This window comes from Theropithecus gelada, chromosome 16 (genome assembly GCF_003255815.1).
Source record: "Theropithecus gelada isolate Dixy chromosome 16, Tgel_1.0, whole genome shotgun sequence".
Lineage (NCBI taxonomy): Eukaryota > Metazoa > Chordata > Mammalia > Primates > Cercopithecidae > Theropithecus > Theropithecus gelada.
This window is the reverse complement of record NC_037684.1, coordinates 72,839,786-72,864,651: the sequence shown is the minus strand read 5'-3', so window position 1 is coordinate 72,864,651 and position 24,866 is coordinate 72,839,786. Positions and strand designations below refer to the sequence as shown.

Genomic DNA, 24,866 nt, shown 5'->3' with positions numbered 1-24,866 from the left:
ACAAATGTCAGTAATACATTAAAATGCATTAAAATAAGTCACAGTGAAAGAAGTTATAAAAAATGTTTTCAAGGTTCATCTGTGTTGTAAGGGGTATCAGAACTTCACTCCTTTTCATGCCTAAATTATATTTTATTGTATGTATATACTACATTTTGTTTTTTGAGACGGAGTCTCGCCCTGTTGCTTAGCCTGGACTGCAGTGGCGCAATCTCGGCTCACTGCAAGTTTCACCTCCCGGGTTCATGCCATTCTCCTGCCTCAGCCTCCTGAGTAGCTGGGACTACAGGCGCCCATCACCACGCCCGGCTGATTTTTTTGGATTTTTAGTAGAGACAGGGTTTCACTGCGTTAGCCAGGATGGTCTTGATCTCCTGACTTCGTGATATGGCCATCTCGGCCTCCCAAAGTGCTAGGATTACAGGCATGAGCCACCGCGCCCAGCCTATACTACAGTTTTTATTTTTTTATTTATCTGGTTTTTTTAATTATACTTTATGTTCTAGGGTACATGTGCACAATGTGCAGGTTTGTTACATATGTATACATGTGCCATGTTGGTGTGCTGCACCCATTAACTGTCATTTACATTAGATATATCTCCTAATGCTATCCCTCCCCCCTCCCCCCACCCCACAACAGGCCCTAGTGTGTGATGTTCCCCTTCCTGTGTCCAAGTGATCTCATTGTTCAATTCCCACCTATGAGCGAGAACATGCAGTGTTTGGTTTTCTATCCTTGTGACAGTTTGCTGAGAATGATGATTTCCATCTGCATTCATGTCCCTACAAAGGACATGAACTCATCCTTTTTTATGGCTGCATAGCATTCCATCGTGTATATGTGCCACATCTTCTTAACCCACTCTGTCACTGATGGACATTTGGGTTGGTTCCAAGCCTTTGCTATTGTGAGTAGTGCCACAATAAACATACATGTGCATGTGTCTTTATAGCAGCATGATTTATAATCCTTTGGGTATATACCCAGTAATGGGGTGGCTGGGTCAAATGGAATTTCTAGTTCTAGATCCTTGAGGAATTGCCACATTGTCTTCCACAATGGTTGAACTGGTTTACAGTCCCACCAACAGTGTAAAAGTGTTCCTGTTTCTCCACATCCTCTCCAGCACCTGTTGTTTCCTGACTTTTTAATGATTCTAACTGGTGTGAGATGGTATCTCATAGTGGTTTTGATTTGCATTTCTCTGATGGCTAGTGATGATGAGCATTTTTTCATGTGTCTGTCAGCTGTATAAATGTCTTCTTTTGAGAAGTGTCTCTTCATTTCCTTTGCCCACTTTTTGATGGGGTTGTTTGTTTTTTTCTTGTAAATTTGAGTTCTTTGTAGGTTCTGGATATTAGCCCTTTGTCAGATGGGTAGATTGCAAAAATTTTCTCCCATTCTGTAGGTTGCCTGTTCACTCTGACAGTAGTTCCTTTTGCTGTGCAGAAGCTCTTTAGTTTAATTAGATCCCATTTGTCAATTTTGGCTTTTGTTGCCATTGCTTTTGATGTTTTAGACATGAAGTCCTTGCCCATGCCTATGTCCTGAATGGTATTGCCTATGTTTTCTTCTAGGGTTTTTATGGTTTTAGGTCTAACATTTAAGTCTCTAATCCATCTTGAATTAGTTTTTGTATAAGGAGTAAGGAAGGGATTCAGTTTCAGCTTTCCACTTATGGCTAGTCAGTTTTCCCAGCACCATTTATTAATTAGGGAATCCTTTCCCCATTTCTTGTTTTTGTCAGGTTTGTCGAAGATCAGATGGCTGTAGATGTGTGGTATTATTTCTGAGGGCTCTGTTCTGTTCCATTGGTCTATATCTCTGTTTTCTTACCAGTACCAGGCTGTTTTGGTTACTGTAGCCTTGTAGTATAGTTTGAAGTCAGGTAGCGTGATGCCTCCAGCTTTGTTCTTTTGACTTAAGATTGTCTTGGCAATGAGGGCTCTTTTGTGGTTCCATATGAACTTTAAAGTAGTTTTTTCCAATTCCGTGAAGAAAGTCATTGGTAGCTTAATGGGGATGGCTACTACAGTTTTTAAATCCAGTCATCTGCTGGGTTGTTTCCACCTTTTGACAATTGTGACTAAAGCTACTATTAACATTTTTTGTTTGTTTGTTTGTTTGTTTGTTTGTTTTTGAGACGGAGTCTCGCTCTGTAGCCCAGGCTGGAGTGCAGTGGCCGGATCTCAGCTCACTGCAAGCTCCGCCTCCCGGGTTCACGCCATTCTCCGGCCTCAGCCTCCCGAGTAGCTGGGACTACAGGCCCCCGCCACCTCGCCCGGCTATTTTTTGTATTTCTTAGTAGAGACGGGGTTTCACCGTGTTAGCCAGGATGGTCTCGATCTCCTGACCTCGTGATCCGCCCATCTCGGCCTCCCAAAGTGCTGGGATTACAGGCTTGAGCCACCGCGCCCGGCCTTGTTTGTTTGTTTTAAGACGGAGTCTTGCTCTGTTGCCAGGCTGGAGTGCAGTGGCACAATCTTGGCTCACTGCAAGCTCCGCCTTCCGAGTTCACGCCAATCTCCTGCTTCAGCCTCCCGAGTAGCTGGGACTACAGGCACCCGCCACCACGACCCGCTAATTTTTTGTATTTTTAGTAGAAATGGGGTTTCATTGTATTAGCCAGGATGGTCTCAATCTCCTGACCTCGTGATCCACTCACCTCAGCCTCCCAAAGTGCTGGGATTACAGGCGTGAGCCACTGCACCTGGCCAACATTTTTTTTAAAACAGAAGTTAAATGCTTATAAAAACTTAATGGTAATGCAGTATTGCCTAAGGCTTTGCCATTTAATAATATAAATATCACATTAATGATAACTTAGAGCCTCACTCAGTTTTCATATGCTTAACTTCAGCCTTTTCCTTTATTGAATGAAAATGGAGGGACTTGATTGTTGGTGTTTTTTAAGAGTTGGGTTCTTACTCTGTCACCCAGGCTGGAGTACAGTGGTGCAGTCACAGCTCACTGCCACCTCCAACTCCTGGGCTCAGGGAATCCTCTTGCCTCAGCCTCCTGAGTAGCTGGGACTACAGGGATGCACCAGCATACACAGCTGAAAATGGAGGAACTTGGAAAAAATACTCTTTATTATAACCTATTTGGTCTTGACTTTTGAAATAATTAGAATTGGATTTAAAATTTGATCCTGGAATAGCCATAAATGATGATTATTCCAGGAAAAGTAAATATTGGTGCACCCAAGTAAATGCTTAATAGATTCAAATTTTATTAAATAAACTAAAATGTGCTTTAGAACCTGCATTCACAGTTTAGTACTTCATTGGTTTTACTTTACTTGGCAGCCAAATGTTTATCATAGTGACGATAGGGATATGCCGATGAGAATTATTATAAAATTCTGTTTTGGCCAATTAAAATAGTTACTCCAGCCCACTGGCTGCTCTGAAAAGCCATCTTTGCATTGTTCCTCGTCCGCCTCCTTGCTCGCCGCAGCCGCCTCCGCCGCGCGCTTCCTCCGCCGCCGCGGACTCCGGCAGCTTTATCGCCAGAGTCCCTGAACTCTCGCTTTCTTTTTAAATCCCCTGCATCGGATCACCGGCGTGCCCCACTATGTCAGACGCAGCCGTAGACACCAGCTCCGAAATCACCACCAAGGACTTAAAGGAGAAGAAGGAAGTTGTGGAAGAGGCAGAAAATGGAAGAGACGCCCCTGCTAACGGGAATGCTAATGAGGAAAATGGGGAGCAAGAGGCTGACAATGAGGTAGATGAAGAAGAGGAAGAAGGTGGGGAGGAAGAGGAGGAGGAAGAAGAAGGTGATGGTGAGGAAGAGGATGGAGATGAAGATGAGGAAGCTGAGTCAGCTACGGGCAAGCGGGCAGCTGAAGATGATGAGGATGACGATGTTGATACCAAGAAGCAGAAGACCGACGAGGATGACTAGACAGCAAAAAAGGAAAAGTTAAACTAAAAAAAAAAGGCCGCCGTGACCTATTCACCCTCCACTTCCCGTCTCAGAATCTAAACGTGGTCACCTTCGAGTAGAGAGGCCCGCCCGCCCGCCCACCGTGGGCAGTGCCACCCGCAGATGACACGCGCTCTCCACCACCCAACCCAAACCATGAGAATTTGCAACAGGGGAGGAAAAAAGAACCAAAACTTCCAAGGCCCTGCTTTTTTTCTTAAAAGTACTTTAAAAAGGAAATTTGTTTGTATTTTTTATTTACATTTTATATTTTTGTACATATTGTTAGGGTCAGCCATTTTTAATGATCTCGGATGACCAAACCAGCCTTCGGAGCGTTCTCTGTTCTACTTCTGACTTTACTTGTGGTGTGACCATGTTCATTATAATCTCAAAGGAGAAAAAAAACCTTGTAAAAAAAGCAAAACGACAACAGAAAAACAATCTTATTCCGAGCATTCCAGTAACTTTTTTGTGTATGTACTTAGCTGTACTATAAGTAGTTGGTTTGTATGCGATGGTTAAAAAGGCCAAAGATAAAAGGTTTCTTTTTTTTCCTTTTTTGTCTATGAAGTTGCTGTTTATTTTTTTTGGCCTGTTTGATGTATGTGTGAAACAATGTTGTCCAACAATAAACAGGAATTTTATTTTGCTGAGTTGTTCTAAAAAAAATAAAATAAAATAAAAAATAAAATAGTTACTCCAAGAATGTAAGACTTAGAGCAAAAATTTATAATAAATCCTAAAGAGAAAAGATACACATTCAGCACTGTTCCTCCATAGATCTTGCTAGGACGTAACCTATAGTCAAGGTTTTTTGTTTTGTGTAACAATATTTAGCAATGAGATTGCCAAGTTATCATTGTTATTTGACCATTTAAAATGCCAAACTATCCTCACTGGTTTTCCTTTACCTGGCAGGGAAATGTCTGAGTTATCATAGTGACTACTGGAGACGTGCCAGTGGGAACCCACTCCCACTAGGTACAAAAGAACAAATGCTACAGCAAATTAACCTGAAGGAAAAATCAACATTTGGCTTAAATAGGAATACGTATTTAAAAAGCACCAGAGGCCAGGTACAATAGCTCATGCCTGTAATCCCAGCACTTTGGGAGGCTGAGGCAGGTGGATCACTTGAGGTCAAGAGTTCAAGACCAGCCTGGCCAAGAAGGTGAAACCTTGTCTCTACTAAAAATACAAAAATTGCCCGGGCATGGTGGTGGGCGTCTGTAATCCTGGCTACTTGGGAGGCTGAGGCAGAAGAATCACTTGGACCTGGGAGGCCAAGTTTGCAGTAAGCCAAGACTGCACCGTTGCACTCCAGCCTGGGCCACAGGAGTGAAACTTCTTCTCAAAAATAAATAAATAGCACCAGAGTATTTAAATTATGCATTGTCACTTGGTTTTGAAGAATAACTGTTATGTGTTGAATCTGTATATATCATACATTTTTCTTCTTGCATTACAAATTTCCTATTGACATAAGAAAAGCTTTGAGGTTTAAAATATGTATCTTTGTGGATTATACCAATTATAGATACTTAAAACATGAATAAACATGTTAACCAGAATACAAGGAGACAGAATTCTCTTTCATCACAGACAGAATTCAGGGATTCAATGCTGTCAAATCCCTCATGTTGGAGACAATTTTAGGAAAGCAGAAGAAAGAGTGTTTCCCCCATGACACGGATCCGAGGCCCTGTATTGCAAATGCAGGAAGCATTGGCTATTTTGAAAGAAGCTCCTTGTCATATTCATAATTTCCCAGGGAGAGATGAAGTAGAAACTGCTCTCGGCTGAGCACACATGTCATCCTAAATGCTACCTGTGAGACCACCAGGACCTTCCACGAAAAATGCTTCCACCCTGACTCCCTCACTTGGCCATCAGGCATAATGTAGAAACTTGGCATTTTTCTAACAATTCAGGAAAGGGGAAATCAAAGCAGACATCAGCTTCACAAATGATATATTAATCAGGGTTCAAATATGAAAATTATTGTTATTATTGTTAGTCGGAGTCTCGCTCTGTTGCTCAGGCTGGAGTGCAATGAAGTGATCTCGGCTCACTGCAACCTCCCCCTCCCAGGTTCAAGCGAGTCTCCTGCCTCAGCCTCCAGAGTAACTGGGATTACAGACGCCTGCCACCACGCCTGGCTAATTTTTGTATTTTTAGTAGAGATGGGGTTTCACCATGTTGGTCAGGCTGGTCTCAAACTCCTGACCTTGCAATCCACGTGCCTCAGCCTCCCAAAGTGCTGGGATTACAGGCTTGAGTCACTGTGCCTGGCCAGAAATTATGTAATGATAAAACTAGAGTTAAGTTTATGGGAAGAAGAGAAAGAAGTATTCGTTTTCTTTTAGCAAATGAATACATTTAAGGCTGTGGCTCCAGTCCTGCCTTGCCTGTGGGTTGAGGTGAGATGTGTCCAGTGCTCCCCGCTACTCTTGCAAACAGGACCTAAATATTCTGCGGAGAGGCATTCTTTCTGGCTGCTGGTCATTTTCCATAAAAACACACTTTACTATTTAGGCATTACATTCCTAATGCCTTTATTATTTTTTCTTCTTCACAAAGAATTACATTGAAATATAAATAAGTTTTCACCTTCTTTCCAGGTGTGCATTCAGACAGTCCCAGTCATTCAGGAGGCTGAGGTGTGAGGATCTCTTGAGCCTGGGAGTTCAAGGCTGCAGTGAGCCATGATTGCATCACTGCACTCCAGCCTGGGCGACAGAGTGAGACTCCATCTCAAAAAAAAAAAAAAATTGTACTTTAAAAAAAATATTTAAATATAATTTAGAGCAAATCCCCTTGTGGCATGTTTGTGATTGCTGCTTTGGTACTTGAGACTCAGCCAGGTCTGTTTTGTTCTAAACAACTGCTGGGATCTGTCTTGTTTTTTTTACCCCTGTGTATAATAGCACAAACCTGGGAATGTTAGAGAAGACACATAAATGGGCATTTAAAATATGTTCAGAAGCACAGTAACTATTAAAACTAGCATGGCTTTCAAACAGATGATGATTAATAAAATTGTGGCTTTTATTTTCCAAACAGGAAATGCTATGAATTTTAGTGCACCGAAAACCAGCGTGTAACAGAGAGTGCAGCCTGACTGAAAGATTTTTAAATTTTGTTTAAAACAGTGTCATAGTATAGGAAACCAGAAAGAATTGGAAACACAAATGAAAGAAAGAGACTGCTCCCTGCAACTTTTAGCCATGAGAGTAACAGTATACATTTAGATAGAAAAGGCTATGAGATTCCAAAAAATTCAAAGACACTATTGAGTTTCAGAGAATAGCAGGATATAACCCAGTCCTTGGTGGTCAGCTGAACCATATTATGACTGTTTTTTAACATGGAAGAAAGAAGACTCTGCTCCCTATTTTAAAACCTGCGGTTGAGCTGTGTACTCTCTGTCCCAGCTGATAGTCACAGCCTCGTCCTTACTGTGAGCAGAGTGAGGAATTGATCATCTCACCAGTGTGCAAGCTCTCAGACTTGTTCTTTACTAGAGTAGGTGCAGTCTGGGTGCAGTGATGGTTTCTCTCTGTGCCCAGAGGGCGGCTCCCTCCTTCACTGCCAGGACAGATGTCGGTGTGTGTTCTCCCAGCCAGTAGGACAGACGCAGTCAGTGAACAAAACAAACATAGACACACACACACACCTTCCTCCCTCGGCAACCCCGACCCCTGACAGCAGAGATGAATCATGTTACTCAGAGTAGAAAGCTGCCATCAGTAAGTGAAACTGACAAAAGGGTATCTTAAAAGACAATTGCTTCAAATTTAATATCTGTAAAGAAATATGCAGCTGATTATGGAGTTGATGAAGAAGTAAACTGTGTGATATAAAGGGGAACATAATAAACATATTAGTAATAATTAAAGGGAACATAATGAATTTCATTATATAAATTTTTTCTTTTTCTATAAGTTAATATATAAAGGACAATAGCATGGAATTAAAGGTGTTGTGTTTTTATTCAAAAATGACTTTTTTTTTTTTTAAACAGAGCCTCCCTCTGTTGCCCAGGCTGGAGTGTAGTGGCATGATTTGGCTCACTGCAATCTCCACCTCCTGGGTTCAAAAGATCCTCATGCCTCAGCCTCTTGAGTAGCTGGGATTAAGATGCCGAGCCACCACACCCAGCCAAGAATATTTTCAAAAGCATGTCTCTCAGGCTATAAAAATTGAAGTTGAAATTAAGCAATAAAGTTTATAGCCTGAAGCAAGTAGGTCTATGAAAATAATAAGTATTCATTTTATTTCTAAGTAAAAGAGATAAATCAAAGGCTAATAAAACATTTCATTTGGGATAACTTTCTTTTAAGATGGCTTTCATTCTGATTTTGCTGTTACTTTCAGATCAGTTAATATGTAGAAGACGACTACAATTTGTGTTGAGATTTAGAATATAAACCAAGTCTCATTTCATTAACTAATACAGACCAACAGGTTGGTTAAGAAAGGAACCACTAATTTTACAAAGAGAGTTGTCCTAAACTGTGACAAGTTTTCCAGTACTTAATTCTTTTTTTTTTTTGAGACGGAGTCTCACTCTGTCGCCCAGGCTGGAGTGCAGTGGCCAGATCTCAGCTCACAGCAAGCTCTGCCTCGTGGGTTCACGCCATTCTCCTGCCTCAGCCTCCCAGGTAGCTGGGACTACAGGCACCCACCACCACGCCCGGCTAATTTTTTGTATTCTTAGAGATGGGGTTTCACCATGTTAGCCAGGATGGTCTCGATCTCCTGACCTCGTGATCCGCCCGTCTCAACCTCCCAAAGTACTGGGATTACAGGCATGAGCCACCGCACCCAGCCTTAATTATTTTTACAATACATTAGTTTTTTTAAATGGCAAATAAAATTGAATATATGTTATGTAAAACCTGTTTAGAAATAAGCAGATTGTAGAATGATTACATTGTGCTCAGGAACATATGCATACTTATTTTTTGTGGTGAGAATACTTCTTGATTTTCAAGAATACAATACATTAACTGCAGTCACCATGTTGTGCAATGCATCCCTTAAACTTATTCCTCCTGTCTAACTACAATTTTGAATGCTTTCACTGTCTCCCCAAACCCCTGCCTCCCAGCCGCTGGTAACCTCCATTCTACTCTCTGCTTCTGTGAGTTCAATTGTTTGACATTCCACATAAGTCAGATCACGTGGTAGTTGTCTTTTTGTGCCTGACTCATTTCACTTAACACAATGTGCTCCGTTAACCTCCTGTGAATCCCAGTTTCTAGCCTGCAATTGCTCTAAGTATTTTCATTCCCTTTTCATGGTTTCTACTAAGAATTCCAGAGCTCAGCTGCAAGGTTTTCACTGCTTTGGAAGTTATTCACTGTTTTTCTTTACATCTTATCCACAGACACACAAATAAATTGTCCAATGCAAGTGCAGCGGCTATATGCCCCTCCTGTGAAGGCAGGCCGGTTTGACATCTATTAAGCAAATCCATCTCAGCATTCTTAACAGCCTTTATAGTGTTTGATATCAAACTCAGTAATTTAAAAAATATGCCTCTGTCTTTGTAAGACTACCTGGGTTGGAGAAGACTTATGTAATATTCAACTCAGCAGATAATCTATATAAAAATTATTTCATAAGATTTAATGATCTTGATTTAACTGTTTATATGTCATACTTTGAAAAAGCAGGGCAATTATAAAATTTAATAATGACATCTCCATAAAAAGCAATAATTCATATTCTACTTTAAAAATATTTTCTCGGCCGGGCGCGGTGGCTCAAGCCTGTAATCCCAGCACTTTGGGAGGCCGAGACGGGCGGATCACGAGGTCAGGAGATTGAGACCATGCTGGCTAACACGGTGAAACCCCGTCTCTACTAAAAAATACAAAAAATTAGCCGGGCGAGGTGGCGGGCGCCTGTGGTCCCAGCTACTCGGGAGGCTGAGGCGGGAGAATGGCGTGAACCCAGGAGGCGGAGCTTGCAGTGAGCTGAGATCCGGCCACTGCACTCCAGTCTGGGCGACAGAGTGAGACTCCGTCTCAAAAAAAAAAAAAAAAAAAATATTTTCTCTTATGTAGAGGAGTAAGTGGCATCCTAGTGGCACCAGAAGGATGTATTGGTGAGCTTGTGTAGTGGTCACTAAGTTAACGCATGTTGCTTTATTTGACTGACACTGATGTTCCCATCTTAGCTTCCGGCAGTTAGGTGGGCAGAAAACCCAACGTTAGTAACTTTGAACAGTTCCATCAATGTTAGTAACTCAAGGGCCAAAGTGATGGATTAAACGGCCAGTCGAGTCAATCTCTGGTTCACCCTGATGATGACAGAATGCTTTTAGGTAGTGAGGCAGTGCTTAGTCTCAAGGTAGCCTCCCTTCCCCTCATGCATTACCTGGTGTTTGTGGGCAACAGTGTGGATCCTCTATACATGCCTGGGGTTTTGGGTGTGGAAAGGGTGTGCTGGGGTATACCCTGGGGCCTCTGCAAGTGCCTGACCCATAGATGCTCCCTGGGGCCTGGTAACTGGGTGCCCTGGTGGCTTACAGTGTGGAAGTTGGAGACTTCACCATAATCTGTGGCCTGAGCTTGGCCTCAGGGAATATTCCTGGGTGGTGTCAGCTATACATCCTCCTTACTGCATGTCACAGGGGAGCAGTGACTCTCTGAGATGGTGGCATGGGTGGTGAAAGAATTTACCAAGACAGTTGTAGGTAAAGAAAGGCAGATTTATTGGACACCACAGAGCTTATGTGTTTGTGGTGATGTGGGTGTGAACATACAATTATGTATAGTGCATAACGCTTGATGAAAATAATAAATGATGTTAATGTTTTATGTATTTAATATCGTATACTTTTAAATTGTTATTTTAGAGTATATGTTTACTACTCTTTTTTTAAGTTAACTGCGAAGCAGCCTCGGGCAGGTCCTTCAGGAGGTTTCCAGAAGAAGGCATTATTATCAAGGAGATGACAGCCCCATGCCTGTTACTGCCCCTGAAGACCTTCCAGTGGGACAAGATGTGGAGGTAGAAGACAGTGATATTGATGCTCCTGACCTGCTTAGGCTTAGGCAAATGTGTGTGTTTGTGTCTTGGTTTTTAAAAAAAGGTTTTAAAAGTAAAATCAATAAATAATAGAAAAAAGCTCATAGAATAAGTTTAAAAAGAAAGAAAATATTTTTGTATAACTATATAATTTGTGTGGTTTTTTGTTTATTTGTTTGAGACAGGATCTCACTCTGTCACCCAGACTGGAGGGCAGTGGCACAATCACGGCTCACTGTAGCCTCGACCTCCTGGGCTCCAGAGATCCTCCCACCTCAGGAGGACATCAGTCCTCCAGACAGACATCAGGCCCCGGTGGACACCAGGCCCCAAGTGGGACACAAGCCCAAGGCGGACATCAGGCCCTAGGTGGACATCAGGCCTGAGGAGGACATCCGGCCCCTGGTGAACATTAGGTGCAGATGTCCAAGCAGGCCCTGAGTGGACATAACAGTGTCTAGGTAAGGAGTTGACCTTGGAGGAGGGTGAGCAGTCAGTAGCCCAGTGGAGTCCTGAGTAGGTCTTACGGAAGGAAGGGGCCGTGGAGACGGAAACTTAAAGAAGCAGACTCACTTACTTGATGACAGACCCGAACAGAACTTAGAACTCTAGTAACCAGGTGCCCATATCCTAGAGTCAGCCCTGTGGCCAGCTTACTTGGTGAGAGACGCTCAAAAGAGAGAGATGTTCTCATGTTGCATCCCCGCTTCCCAAGGCTGCTCCTTCAGGAATGGCAGAAGAGCCTTTTCCGACGATGCTGACGAAGGCTTATCCCTCACCCCAGACGCCTGTGGCCCTTTGTAAAAACGCGCACCCAGATACCACAGGGCAGCCTCACCTCACCGGCGATCCCATCGGGCCTGCATCTGCATGTTGTCCTTGTCCAAGAGGAGATTCGGGAGCCTATACGGGCACAGGCACATGGTGAGGTGGCCTGCAGTCTGGAAGGCTTTGTGGGGTTGGTGCTTTTCAGCCGGAATTCCTTTAAATTCAGTGAGGTTGTTTCCGTGTTTGGAAATTCCAGAGGAAAGTGATTGACGTTGGTGATCTTTCTCCTTTTTCAGCTCCTGCCGCACGTGCAGAGAGAGGAGAACTTCCCGCGCCCCTCTGTGGAGCCAGAACCCACAGCATGGGAGGGGCCCCTCCAGAGGCCCTGCTGCAGCTAGAGCAGCAGCTCCAGAGCCCTCCGGGCCCTGCACCGGTACAGCCAAGGACCCGCCCAGTGAGGAGCTGCCCGACCTCAGGCCACCTGCCGTAATCACTGGCCTCAGCCCTGGAGCTGAGAACATGGCTGGAGATAGAGGTGTTTGAGGACTGGAATTCCTTTAAATTCAGTGAGGTGGTTTCCATGTTTGGAAATTCCAATGGAAAGTGACTGACTTGGGTGACCGTTTCCCCTTTTTCAGCTCCTGCGCCATGTGCAGAGAGAGAGGAACTTCCAGCGCCCGCTGTGGAGCCAGAGCCCACAGCACAGGGAGGGCCCCCTCTAGAGACAGCGCTGCAGCTAGAGGCAGCTCCAGAGCCCTCCGGGCCGTGCACCGGTACAGCCAAGGACCAGCCCAGTGAGGAGCTGCCCGACCTCAGGCCACCTGCCGTAGCCACTGGCCTCAGCCCTGGAGCTGACAGCGTGGCTGGAGATAGACAGAGAGCGGATGGCCAGCACCACCCTAGACAGCAGCTCCCACACTGCCCCTAGTCCCGGGCATGGTGGGAGCCATGCAGTCAGAGACCAGGGTATGCAGCCTCGGCTCATCTACCTCACTGGAAAGAGGCTTATTTTATTCACCAGAGCCACATCCTAGGTGCAGCAGGACCTTTGCATTCTGCCAGTGCTGGGAGTATCTATCTGCGCACAGGAGGTGCTTGAGAGCAGGAAAAGAAGCCTGCAGGAAAGGGTTCCAGCAGCAACTCCTGCTCCCAGAGTCAGCCTTGTCTTCTATGAGAGCAGGAAAAGAAGCCTGTGAGAAAGGGTTCCAGCAGCTCCTCCTGCTCCCAGAGGCGGCCTCCTGCTCCAGGCGTGGAGGTCTCTCTGCAACTGGACATCTGGGCTGTTTGCTCCTGATGTGCTCCCCAGGATGGGCTTAATGGGCGGGCAGGGGGTGCGAGGACCAGGGGGCGGCTTCAAAGGGTACAGCAACCAAAGCTTCCAAACTCAGCACTTGTGCTTTGGTCTCTCCATGCTGCCACCTGCCCTACGATTTATTCATAGTGTTACATTACCAGTTTATGCAAATGATGTTTCATTAAAGCTCAACTTTTTGAAAGTTCACGCCTTTTTTAGCTCCCTAATGTTAGATGGTATTTTTGAGGCAATCCTGAATATCTCTGATAGTTGTGTCTTTTTGTTGTGGTTTTTGTGTGATTGAGTTACCACCAAACCAACTGTTATTGGAAACCTTTCAGGTATGGCTTTTAGAAGACCTTGACCTACTCTTGCCTGTTTTGATTCTCCAGTGTATTGTGGAAAGTGGGATCATGTAGTTTCATTTCTCCAGCAGATAAGTCACCTTTTGCCATCAGGGTTTTGGAATCAGAGTTTCCAAAAATTATGTGTGCAAGTTTGACATGCTGGCACTTTAGCTAATCTGGGTGTCAAAACAGAATGCCATAGACTAGGTAGCATAGAAAATTGATTTCTCACAGTTCTGGAGATGGTAAAATCCAAGGTCAGATGTTCAGCAGATTCTGTGTCTGCAGAGGGCTGGCTTCCTGGTTCATAGACAGCCATCTTTTTCCTGTGTCCTTACATGACAGAAGGGATGAGGGAGCTCTCTGCAGTCCCTTTGATAGGGGCACCAATTCCATTCACGAGGTCCCTGCCTTCATGAACTTATTCACCTGCCAAGGCCCCTCCTCCAAATACCATCTCATAGAATTAGAATTCGACACATGAATTTGAGGAGGACAGTAACATTTGGTTTATAGCATCATGTCACTCCAAGCCATATGCACTCACAGGAAATCTATAATCTTCTATTAAGTATTTCCTGGTCCTTTCTGGGTTTAGAGATTTTTTTTTCTTTTTTGGCTTTAAGAAAAATGATCTTTTATTTGATCCAGGGTTTTTTCATAGAAAAGCACTGTGAGTTCACACACTTGCTAAAAACATACAGAAATGAGAGTGGCTTTTCTCTCTCTTTTTTTTTTTTTTTTTTGAGACGGAGTTTTGCTCTTGTTGCCTAGGCTGGAGTGCAGTGGCACGATCTCAGTTCACTGCGACCTCCACCCACTGGGTTCAAGCAATTCTCCTGCCTCAGCCTCCTGAGTAGCTGGTCCAACAGGTGCGCACCACCATGCCTGGCTAATTTTTTTTATTTTTAGTAGAGATGGGGTTTCACCATGTTGGTCAGGCTGGTCTCGAACTCCTGACCTCCTGATCTGCCCGCCTCAGCCTCCCAAAGTGCTGGGATTACAGGCGTGAGCCACCGCGCCCAGCCAGGTTCATGTTCTTAAGCGGCACACTATTTGCTATGGCAGCAAGACCAAAAGGCTTAAGTACCAAAAATGTACATTAACTACAAACAGCTTCACGTAAACAAAACAATGTGACCATTTATATGTGACAGTAACCCATATGCCCAAAATATTTTTAACTGAGATGGAAATCAATTTCTGCATAACAAATGTTATCACTGTATTGAGATGATAACATTATTTGTATATAAATACTATAAATAATAACGTATTTAAGTTATTCAACAAATAATTCTTTGGAATCTACAAAATGCTGGTTTCTGTTATAGACACTGAATGTAGAATTGATGGAAAATGTAGTATTTGTTCTTAGAGAGTGGTAGCCAAAAAAAAAAACAAAATGTATATTGGGTAGAGGTTGTGCTGCTGAAAACAGGCAGAGACTGAGTTGCTAACACAAAAATCATGAAACCCAGTGTGATTATTTTTAATAATCGTTGATATTTTAATACAGGTCTCTTGTTTTTTCTCATGGAAACATATGACAATATGGAATTTCTGGGTATCTGAACATTTAAGTGTAACAAGTATGACCAGTTTTCCGAAGAAATTTTACCAGTTTACTTGTCCATCAGTGACTCATACTACATGAAACCACGTCCTCTCCAACAACCTCTAGTATCAGTCTTCGTAAAGTTTTTCAATTAAATGGGCGTAGGTTTTGCAGATGATTATTATATTATTAAAGGATAGTAGAATACCTAGCTTTAAAAAAGCAGGGCATGCAGAGGTACATGTTTAGTGTGTGTCCTGATCCCAGAATTAAAACTAATCCAATTTGTGCCTCCGCTGTTCAATAAAAAATTTCCTTAGAAATCCAGAGGTCAGGCTGGGCACGGTGGCTCATGCCTGTAGTCCCAGCACTTTGGGAGGCTGAGGTGGGTGGATCACAAGGTCAGGAGTTCAAGAACAGCCTGGCCAATGTGGTGAAACTCCGTCTCTACAAAAAATACAAAACTTAGCTAGATAGCTAGGCATGGTGTTGCATACCTGTAGTCCCAGCTGCTCGGGAGGCTGAGGCAGGAGAATCGCTTGAACCCAGGAGGTGGAGGTTGCAGTGAGCCAAGATCAAGCCCACTGCACTCCAGCCTGCGTGATAGAGCAAGACTCCATCTTAAAAAAAAAAAAAAGAATCCAGAGGTCAGACATTCCTTTGAGCAAGGACTCCAATATGGTTTCTCACCTACTCACTCCAACAAAATTGCTCTTCTCAAAGCACAAACAATAGTCATATTGTTAAATTATGAATTGCAGCATAATTCCTCAGCCTTTGTCTTAATTTATGTATCAGCAGCATTTGACACAGGTGACCTCTCCCTCCTTTTTGCAAAACTTTCTTTGACAGAATTCCAGAACACTTAACCCACTTTCCCCCCGACCATTTTTATAATTACCCCTGGTCCTTTTTTACTGTTTAATTCTCACCTTTACTACTTTTTAAATGTTAGAGAAGCACTTGGCTCAGGACCTGGAGTTACCTTTCTTTGCTTTGCTTTTTTACTAATTTTTGTGTCATTAATTTCCTGATATTTCATATTACACGTCAACACTGGACTACACCCAACACTGCCTGACTTCTTCACTTGGGTGTCAGTCAGGAATCTCAAAATGAAGGTCCACACGGAGCCACCGATACTCCCCAAACTTGCTCTTCCCCTTTCTGTTTAATGACAACTCTCATTTTATAGTTTCTCAGCTCAATATTCTTGGTGTCCCCTTTTAGTTCTCTCTGTATCTGTCTGGTTCTCATTCTCTCTCTCTCTCTCTATCTCTCCATCTCACACACACACACACACACACACACACACACACATTTTCAGATCTGTTGTGTGTGGAAAACCTGCCAACTTTACCTTAAAAGTGCAGTAATTCCAAATGGTGTTTTCAAATTCACCTTCCCACCCTCACCACTTGGTAACTACAGTACCTCCCTCACACGGTCAGGGTTCTACTGCAGAGATTGCTTGGGGAAATAATGAGAACTATTATACATTCTTATTTCAGGGACCCTCAAAATTATAGGCCAGCCATATTCTATACGAATTCAAGCTTTCATCATTGCCCTTTTCTTCAATCCAGTCTCTACACAGCAACCACAGTATGCAATTTTTGGAATTCCAAGCCGTATCAAAACACTCCTTTTTTTTTTTTTTTTTTTTTAGACAGAGTTTGGTTCTTGTTACCCAGGCTGGAGTGCAGTGGCACAATCTCAGCTCACCGCAACCTCCGCATCCCGGGTTCAAGCAATTCTCCTGCCTCAGCCTCCTGAGTAGCTGGATCACAGGCGTGCATCACCACACCCAACTAATTTTTTGTATTCTTAGTAGAGACGGGGTTTCTCCATGTTGGTCAGACGGGTCTCGAACTCCCAACCTCAGGTGATCCACCCGCCTTGGCCTCCCAAAAGTGCTGGGATTATAGGCGTAAGCCACACACGCCCAGCCAACACTCTGTTTCAAAGGACCTGCTCCATTACTTCTTTTCTCCCTCATTAGAATTTAAGCCTAACAAACCTGGGTAGCTTCCATACTTTTCCACTGATCTATCTCCATGAGCTGGAGATCACTTAGTGTAAAGTAAATAATCAGTAAATATTTCCAAATAACAGAATCAATTATTAATCGTTTTCTTTCTTTGACTATACATCTGGACTTTTAAAAATCAAGAAAATAGATTGGTCAAGAGAATTTCCTGTGTTTTGATTTTCTTATCCATTGATTAGATTAGCTGTGTTAGTATAGATTTCAGTGTGGAAAGCTGTAAACATTTCCTAAATTTTAAAATGAAAGGCATGGAATTTGAATATCCATTCCTTTTATTTAAGGAATTAAAAAAGGCAAGCTTATCTTTTAAAATATATTTGATATATGTAAACAATCTAAATGTATTTTTCTCCTTATCCCTGAATACTTTTTCAAGTTATTCATCTCCTCGTTTTAAAAAATCTACCTCGATAACATTTTAAAATATATATGCAACTTCATTAAGAATATCTTTGTGTTCCACTGAATAGCTTGTCAAATAATACATTAGCAGTACAATTTCCTCATAATTCTTAGATTTGTTTGATTAAATTTATAGATTTCCTGCTCTCAGCTCATAAATTCATTCAAGTATAATACATCCTACTTGATCTTTGTGGAGTTTTCATAGCATACATTTAGTATTGAAATTGGTTTTTGATATTCGAATCAACTTTATAATTGTATTGTTGGTTAGATTGGTTGGTAGAATCCTTTTTTGTTTTGGTTTTGTTGTTTATTCATCACAGAGTGGCTTTGCTACTGTAAAGCTTGAAACATTTTCTTTTTTGTTTTCCTTCCTTTCTTCGTTTTTTCTTCCTTCTTTCCTTTCTTTCCTTCTTTCTCTTTCGCTCTCCCTCTTCCACTCCCTCCCTTCCTTTCTTCCTTCCTTCCCTCCTTCCTTCCTTCCTTTTTCTTTCTTTCTTTCTCTCTCTTTCCTTCTTCAGATTTTGCTCTATTGCCCAGGCTGGAGTGCAGTGGTGTTAACAAGACTCACTTAAAATTTTTTTTTAACAGAAATGTATCTATCTTACATTAACCACATTTCAATGTAACCAATATTTCTTTTTTTTTTTTTTTTTTTTGAGATGGAGTCTGGCTCTGTCGTCCAGGCTGGAGTGCAGTGGCCAGATCTCAGCTCACTGCAAGCTCCGCCTCCGGGGTTTACGCCATTCTCCTGCCTCAGCCTCCCGAGTAGCTGGGACTACAGGCGCCCGCCACCGCGCCTGGCTAGTTTTTTGTATTTTTTAGTAGAGACGGGGTTTCACCGTGTTAGCCAGGATGGTCTCGATCTCCTGACTTCGTGATTCGCCTGTCTCGGCCTCCCAAAGTGCTGGGATTACAGGTTTGAGCCACTGTGCCCGGTCCAATATTTCTTTTAAGGGAAAAATTAAATGTTTACTATCTGTTAGCCTCGACACTTTACCTTCTGCAGCCTCAATTTTTCTGGCTCTAGCAATCTTCCCATCTCAGCTTCTTAAATAACTGGGACTACGGGTAGTGCCACCATGACTGGCAAATTTTTGTAATTTTTTGTAGAGATGGGTTTCACCATGTTGCCCAGGCTGGTCTCGAATGCCTGGACTTAAGTGATCCTCCCACCTCAGCTTCCCAAAGTGCTGGGATTATAGGCATGAGCCACCATGTCCAGCCAAAAGGCTGAAACATTTTCTAAATTTGAAAACAAAGTGCATGTCAGTTAAATACTTATTCCTTAAAATTTGGAAGACATGTTAACACCATATAAACCCAGAGCCTGTATTTTTAGATTAGTAACAAGTAGATATTTTCAATTTCTTCTAAAGTTAAAAAAATATATATATTTTATATTCAGAGAATTCTTGATAACAGAAGGTAAACATTTTTCACTTAAAAGAAATGTGATTACTTTGAAAAGAAATTTGGTTATTGTAAGTTAATTTTTGTTTAAAAAATAATTTAAGGAAAATAATGCTCAAAGAGCATGGTCATGGCATTTATTCCAGAGGGAGGAAGTTTATCCTGATCTGCCTGTAACAACAAAAGTATAGGGATCAAGACAATTCTATAGAGACATAAATTCAAAGATAGCATATAATTTTATTTTAAAAATGAAGATAATTTTTTGATACATGTTTTAAATGTAAGAGAACAAACCCCATAAAAAAAATGAACTTTGGGAGGATATAAACAAGTACTGAGAACAGTGTGAGGAATAAAATTCTCATCCTGGCTTGGTGTGGGCAGAACCTCAGTCTGAGAACAAGCCCACTATGGTGGTGTTAGGGCCCCTCTGTATAAAAACTCTTCTCATTACTGAGAATTGAAGTCTCAGGGGAAAAAAAAACCAGTATTAACCTCAACACGAAATGATTGGTTCATCATTTGATATACCCTGTGCCTTTATAACATGTTCAATTGTGTTGTCATTCTATAAATTTTATCATTTGTTACATTTAAAACCAGAATAATTTCAAATTTGAAGTGAATAAGTCCCTTAGAGAAACAAATTTCAAAATACCACACCCTATCTATCCACATCTATATCATCTATGTCTGCGTTAGGTCATTTTTTGTATTGCAAAAAGCAAAAACATCCTTCTAGGCCTTCTAAACTTTATAGGATAACACAAACATTGATGCAATGGTGATAGACAAAGATGGATGTTAATATTATTTGGAAACAGTTTCATTTATAGTGTTATGAGCAAACCATCAAGGGGTTGGTGGTCTTAGGCATTATTTCCCACTAGGGTCTATACCTTTGCATGTGAAAAGTAGGTACTAGAAAGAGCGAAGAGAGAGCACTGTCACTGTTCCCAGAGAACTGGACTAGAGAAATACGAAATCGCGTAGAGAATGATTGTGCACGCAGCGCTTTTCCCTGGGGAAGCTGTCTCATTATTTCGGTTGTATATTTTTACTACAATGATAAATTATTGTTTTTGAGTTTAGATGTGTTCATTAAATATAGGTTAATGTTATGGTCCCGAAATGTTAGGATGATACATAGAACCTGTGGGAAATTGTCGGTCACTCACATAACCAAGGAGAAAGAGAAGACAACCGTGGGTATCTTGCATCGTGATGTGATCTTGAATTGACCGATTAAGACAGCCAATGCGAGCTACCCACATGCAGCAATTGAAGTTTCCAAAACAGATAATTACAGTGTGCTAAGATCAGTTCATATGAAACACACATATTTGCCGTGAACATTTTAAGTTTGAGTATCCGGTGTGTACGGGCGTTTTGTTTTTGTTTTCGTTTTTTGAGACGGAGTCTTGCTCAGTTGCCCAGGCTGGAGTGCAGTGGTGCGATCTCGGCTCTCTGCAACTCCACCTCCCTGGTTCAGGCAATACTCCTGCCTCAGCCTTCCGAGTAGCTGGGATTACAGGCACCTGCCACCACGCCTGGCTAATTTTTGTGTTTTTAGTAGAGACAGGGTTTCTCCATGTTGGCCAGAATGGTGTCCAACTCCTGACCTCAGGTAATCCTCCCGCCTCGGCCTCCCAAAGTTCTGGGAGCGTATCAGTTTAAGCCTGCTGCTTGCCTTGGTGCGCAGAGCGCTGCCTCTGAACTGGGGTTGCACATTCCTAGGGAACGCGGCACGCCCTCTTTGCAGGGGAGCCGCCAGCTCTCCCGGTGCGGGAAAGAAGTGTGCTTATCTCTAATCTTAAAAATTAGGGATGGCCTGCGTGGCGGCTCACGCCTGTAATCCCCAGTACTTTGGGAGGCCGGGGCCGGCGGATCACGAGGTCAGGAGTTGGTGACCAGTCTGGCCAACATGGTGAAACCCCGTCTCTACTAAAAATACAAAAATTAGCCGGGCGCCGTGGTGCGCGCCTGTAGTCCCACCTACTCGGGAGGCTGAGGCACAAGAATCGCTTGAACCCGAGAGGCGGAGGTTGCAGTGAATCGAGATCATGCCACTGCACTCCAGCCTGGGCAACAAAGCGAGACCTTGCCTTAAAAAAAAAAAAAATTAACGGATACCTGTTTTACTTGTTTTCCAGACTTGTCTCTGGCTTGATCAGGGCATATAACTATGTATTTTTTGTATCTGTGTAACAAAAATATGTTGGTTTTTAAAAATGTAAAAGGAGCCCCCGGCCCGCAGCTGCTTGGAGCCGGAGGCTGCGCTTGAACAGGCCAGGGAGCCACGAGGCAGCGCAGAACCTGAGTCCAGAGAAACGACCTGGAAACTGAGCTTCTCGCAGAATGCGGCGGGGACAGCGGCTGCCGAGCAGGGGCTCTGGAAATCACTGGCCCCTGAGCCCCGGCGCCGCGCGGGGTGACGCAAGGGTTAGCGGGGGTGGCCGGAAGAGCTCAGGGAGCACGGCCCCCAGGCGCAGGCGCAGGCGCGCGGCGCTCCCCCGCGCTGTGACGTCATTGATGACCCGCGCAGACACCGCCTCAATACAGACGCCTCCCTCTCAGCGCTAGAGCCCAGGCCACTGCCAGGGAAGTGGCCCTGCCCGTCGTGTGGCCCTGCCAGGCGCTCCTGCTTCTGCTCGCGGGGTCGCTCGCCAGGAAAATTGTATGTGGCATGTCCCCTAAAAGCACTCGCATTTCAGGGTAAAATGTTTGAATTATGTTGCAGCCCTTTAAAATAATCGCTGATCATTATTGATTTCCTCAGGTATTTATTGTCACAATGTTAATCATGATGACCTCGCTCGGTATTAATGTGCATGTCCCAACTAGTTCTTGCAGTGATTGATTGCACAATTATTTTAAGGGTTACCAGTTTTCCTAATGCCTCCTACTTGGCAGGAGTTTGGGTTGCATTTTTGCAGATACAGGGTGCAGTAGGTACACTTGTCCTCTGCCTTCCGGGTCAAAATCAGTCCTGTTTAAATCTCGCAGGCTACTTGACCTCCTTGCTCGCAGTTTTCACCCATAGTCTCAATATGCCAACCTTATTAATCTTTTAAAGACTACTCATCTAATACAGGTGACTGTATTTTAAATATGGATGGAAGTTGGCCTGTGAGGAAATACATTTTTTTAAAGGCAACCAACAAGTACTAGTTCTTTTTTTTTTCTTTTTTTTTGAGACGGAGTCCCGCCCTGTCGCCCAGGCTGGAGTGCAGTGGCCAGATCTCAGCTCACTGCAAGCTCCGCCTCCCGGGTTCACGGCATTCTCCTGACTCAGCCTCCCGAGTAGCTGGGGCTACAGGCGCCCGCCACCTCGCCCGGCTAGTTTTTTGTATTTTTTAGTAGAGACGGGGTTTCACCGGGTTAGCCAGGAGGGTCTCGATCTCCTGAACTCGTGATCCACCCGTCTCGGCCTCCCAAAGTGCTGGGATTACAGGCTTGAGCCACCGCGCCCGGCCCAAGTACTAGTTCTTAACTAAAAAGTGGGGACAAGGTGAGAAACTAAAACAGAAAAGGAAATTTTACCAGTTCGAAATAGCTCCATTCTTGGAATTCACAGAATTTTCATAACCTCTGACTCTCAGAGGGCATGAAGTGAATAATCTTCTCTAGATTACAAAAATATATAGATGACAGGTTTGCCTATGAAACTTCAGTACTACAAAAAACGTAAAATATTTAAATATATGAGATTTAAATATATTTAAAATTATTAAAGTAATATAAACATTTTTTAATGACTGTTGTTTTTCTGGTTATTTTCTTTTCTACTAGTATTTTTTTTCTGTAAAAATTGTAAAACTATATCAGCAACTTCTAACGCCAAAAAAAGTAAAAACTAGTGTGTGTATAAATGCACTCCATATCTCTTCCTTATGCTTTTATCTTTTGTCTCCCGATGACCCTAACTCAAACAATCACACACATGAGGAGGACACTTTCTCCATGTTTAAGTATTATTCTTCAACTCTTGCTTATCTAATTACCAAAGGACACTTTACCATATATTCCAGTTTGTCAAGGACGACAGCCCTTGCATTCAAATTTTGGATTTGTGTTTGCTTTACATTATATTAGCTGAAATTTTAACCTACTATCATACAGGTTAGGGAATGTGAGATAAACTTTAGTCAATAGATAACCACCATTATTTCAGTAGATCATTTCAGTAGGGCATTTCAAACTAATATATAGCAATGGCATAGAAATATTGCCTTTTTGTTAGTATTTCCACATTTTATTTTTAAATAAACTTTCAAAATATTAAAATGCACGGTATTCAGAATAAATATGTTTTAAATTAAATAAATTTTAAATTAAAGATATCAGAGACAAGGTAGGAAAAGCATAAGGCTAGAGAGAGAGAACAATACACTGCCACGATGATGACAGAATAATATAAAATGAGACCCCTTTCTACTCTAATCATATGAAAATAGCACAGATACATATCACCAACCACATCAAAACATAGTATCCCTGGTGTGGAAACTGTTCACTGAAATAAAGTTTCTTTTCTCCAAATTCCTTTTCAGAAACTATTGTTCACATTAGCAGCTCTAGTTAAAGCAGTAGAACAATCCAAAAGACATAAAAAAAATCATTTTCAAGTAATTAAAGAGCAAACGGACAGATAAAAAATAATGGTGAATGAGCAGTATAATGTAAAAATAGACTAGAAAAAAAGTTGTCAAATAATTATTAGGACTATGAGAAAGAGTAATAAGTGATGTAACAGAAAAGCAAATGATATAAATCTGAAGATATACTTAAAATGGAAAAAATACACAAATTACTTCATAATGAGCACAGAGAAATAGGTGGAAAACAGGAAATTATATTAAAGTAAATAAATGATAAAAAAAAAAAAGATCCAGGCCAGGCATGGTGACTCACTCCTATAATCCCAGCATTTTGGGAGGCTGAGGCAGGTGGATGACTTGAGCTCAGGAATTGGAGACAAACCTAGGCAACAAGGCTGGACCCCATCTCTACAAAAAAATACAAAAAATTAGCCAGGCGTGGTGGCACCTGTGGTTCCAGCTACTCAGGACGCTAAGGAGGGAGGATCGCTGAAACTCAGAAGTTTGAGGCTGCAGTGAGTTGTGATCTCACCACTGCACCGCAGCCTGGGTGACACAGCAAGACCCTGTCTAAAAAGAAAAATAAAGAAACAAAAAGATCCAATAAATGTCTGATGAAATTTATCAATCATAAAACACTACTAACAGAAACATCAAAGGAGAAATTACGGTAGGAAGGAAATTCATCTCGGGAAAGATTTGGAAAGCAAAACAAAGTAATTAGTTAATACTAGTAAATATACTAATATATTTAAGAGAATATTGGCTCTAAAAATAATTCAATACAAATTGGACCTAAAATTTTAATCAAAAATAGTAAGGCAGATTCAAAGAAATATTTGGTTTTACCACATATTGGGGAAAAGATATTTATTAACTTTAGGTTTTGTTAAAGTATTTATGCAAGCCAAAAATTTACAAACATTCTAAAAATGCAGAAAGGAAATATGTAAGTATAAAAAATGACAGAAATAGAATTCAAAAAATAAGCAAATAAATAAAATATTTAATGGAAATAATAAAGAACAGAACTGGGGAAAAATAAGTTAATAGAAATCATAGTAAATAAAACTAAAAGTCACAAAATAGCAACATAACATTTCAGTAACCAGAAGAATTGTAAACAGGCTATACAAACCAATTACTAAAAACAAAATTCTGAAATTACTTGAAAAATTAATATCCAGCTACAATTATTATGACACAAAAAGTGAATTACATACATTCTTTCACTTCAGAATAAACTGGAGTAATAGTAACCAGATTTACTTCACACCTTATAATCTAGAAAACTAGAGTATATGAAAACAATTTTCATAAACATTGTAAAATAGAACTGTGCAGAATTGGGATCTATGAGGTAAAGGAAATAAGAAAGCTGAGTGTGAAAATATTACCAGTTTACTTCCTGGAAACTGTTTCCAGATCGTGAAGCGGAGAATGGCAACCC

General features: G+C 42.0%; 1 protein-coding gene across 1 annotated transcript; it reads left to right on the top strand.

Annotated features, from left to right (window-relative positions):
• Positions 1 to 3,402: 3,402 nt before the first annotated feature.
• Positions 3,403 to 4,354, top strand: LOC112609003 (prothymosin alpha). The gene has a single exon (XM_025361251.1). The coding sequence runs from the start codon at positions 3,580 to 3,582 to the stop codon at positions 3,910 to 3,912; it is 333 nt and encodes a 110-aa protein (XP_025217036.1). The 5' UTR covers positions 3,403 to 3,579; the 3' UTR covers positions 3,913 to 4,354.
• The last annotated feature ends 20,512 nt before the right edge of the window (positions 4,355 to 24,866 follow it).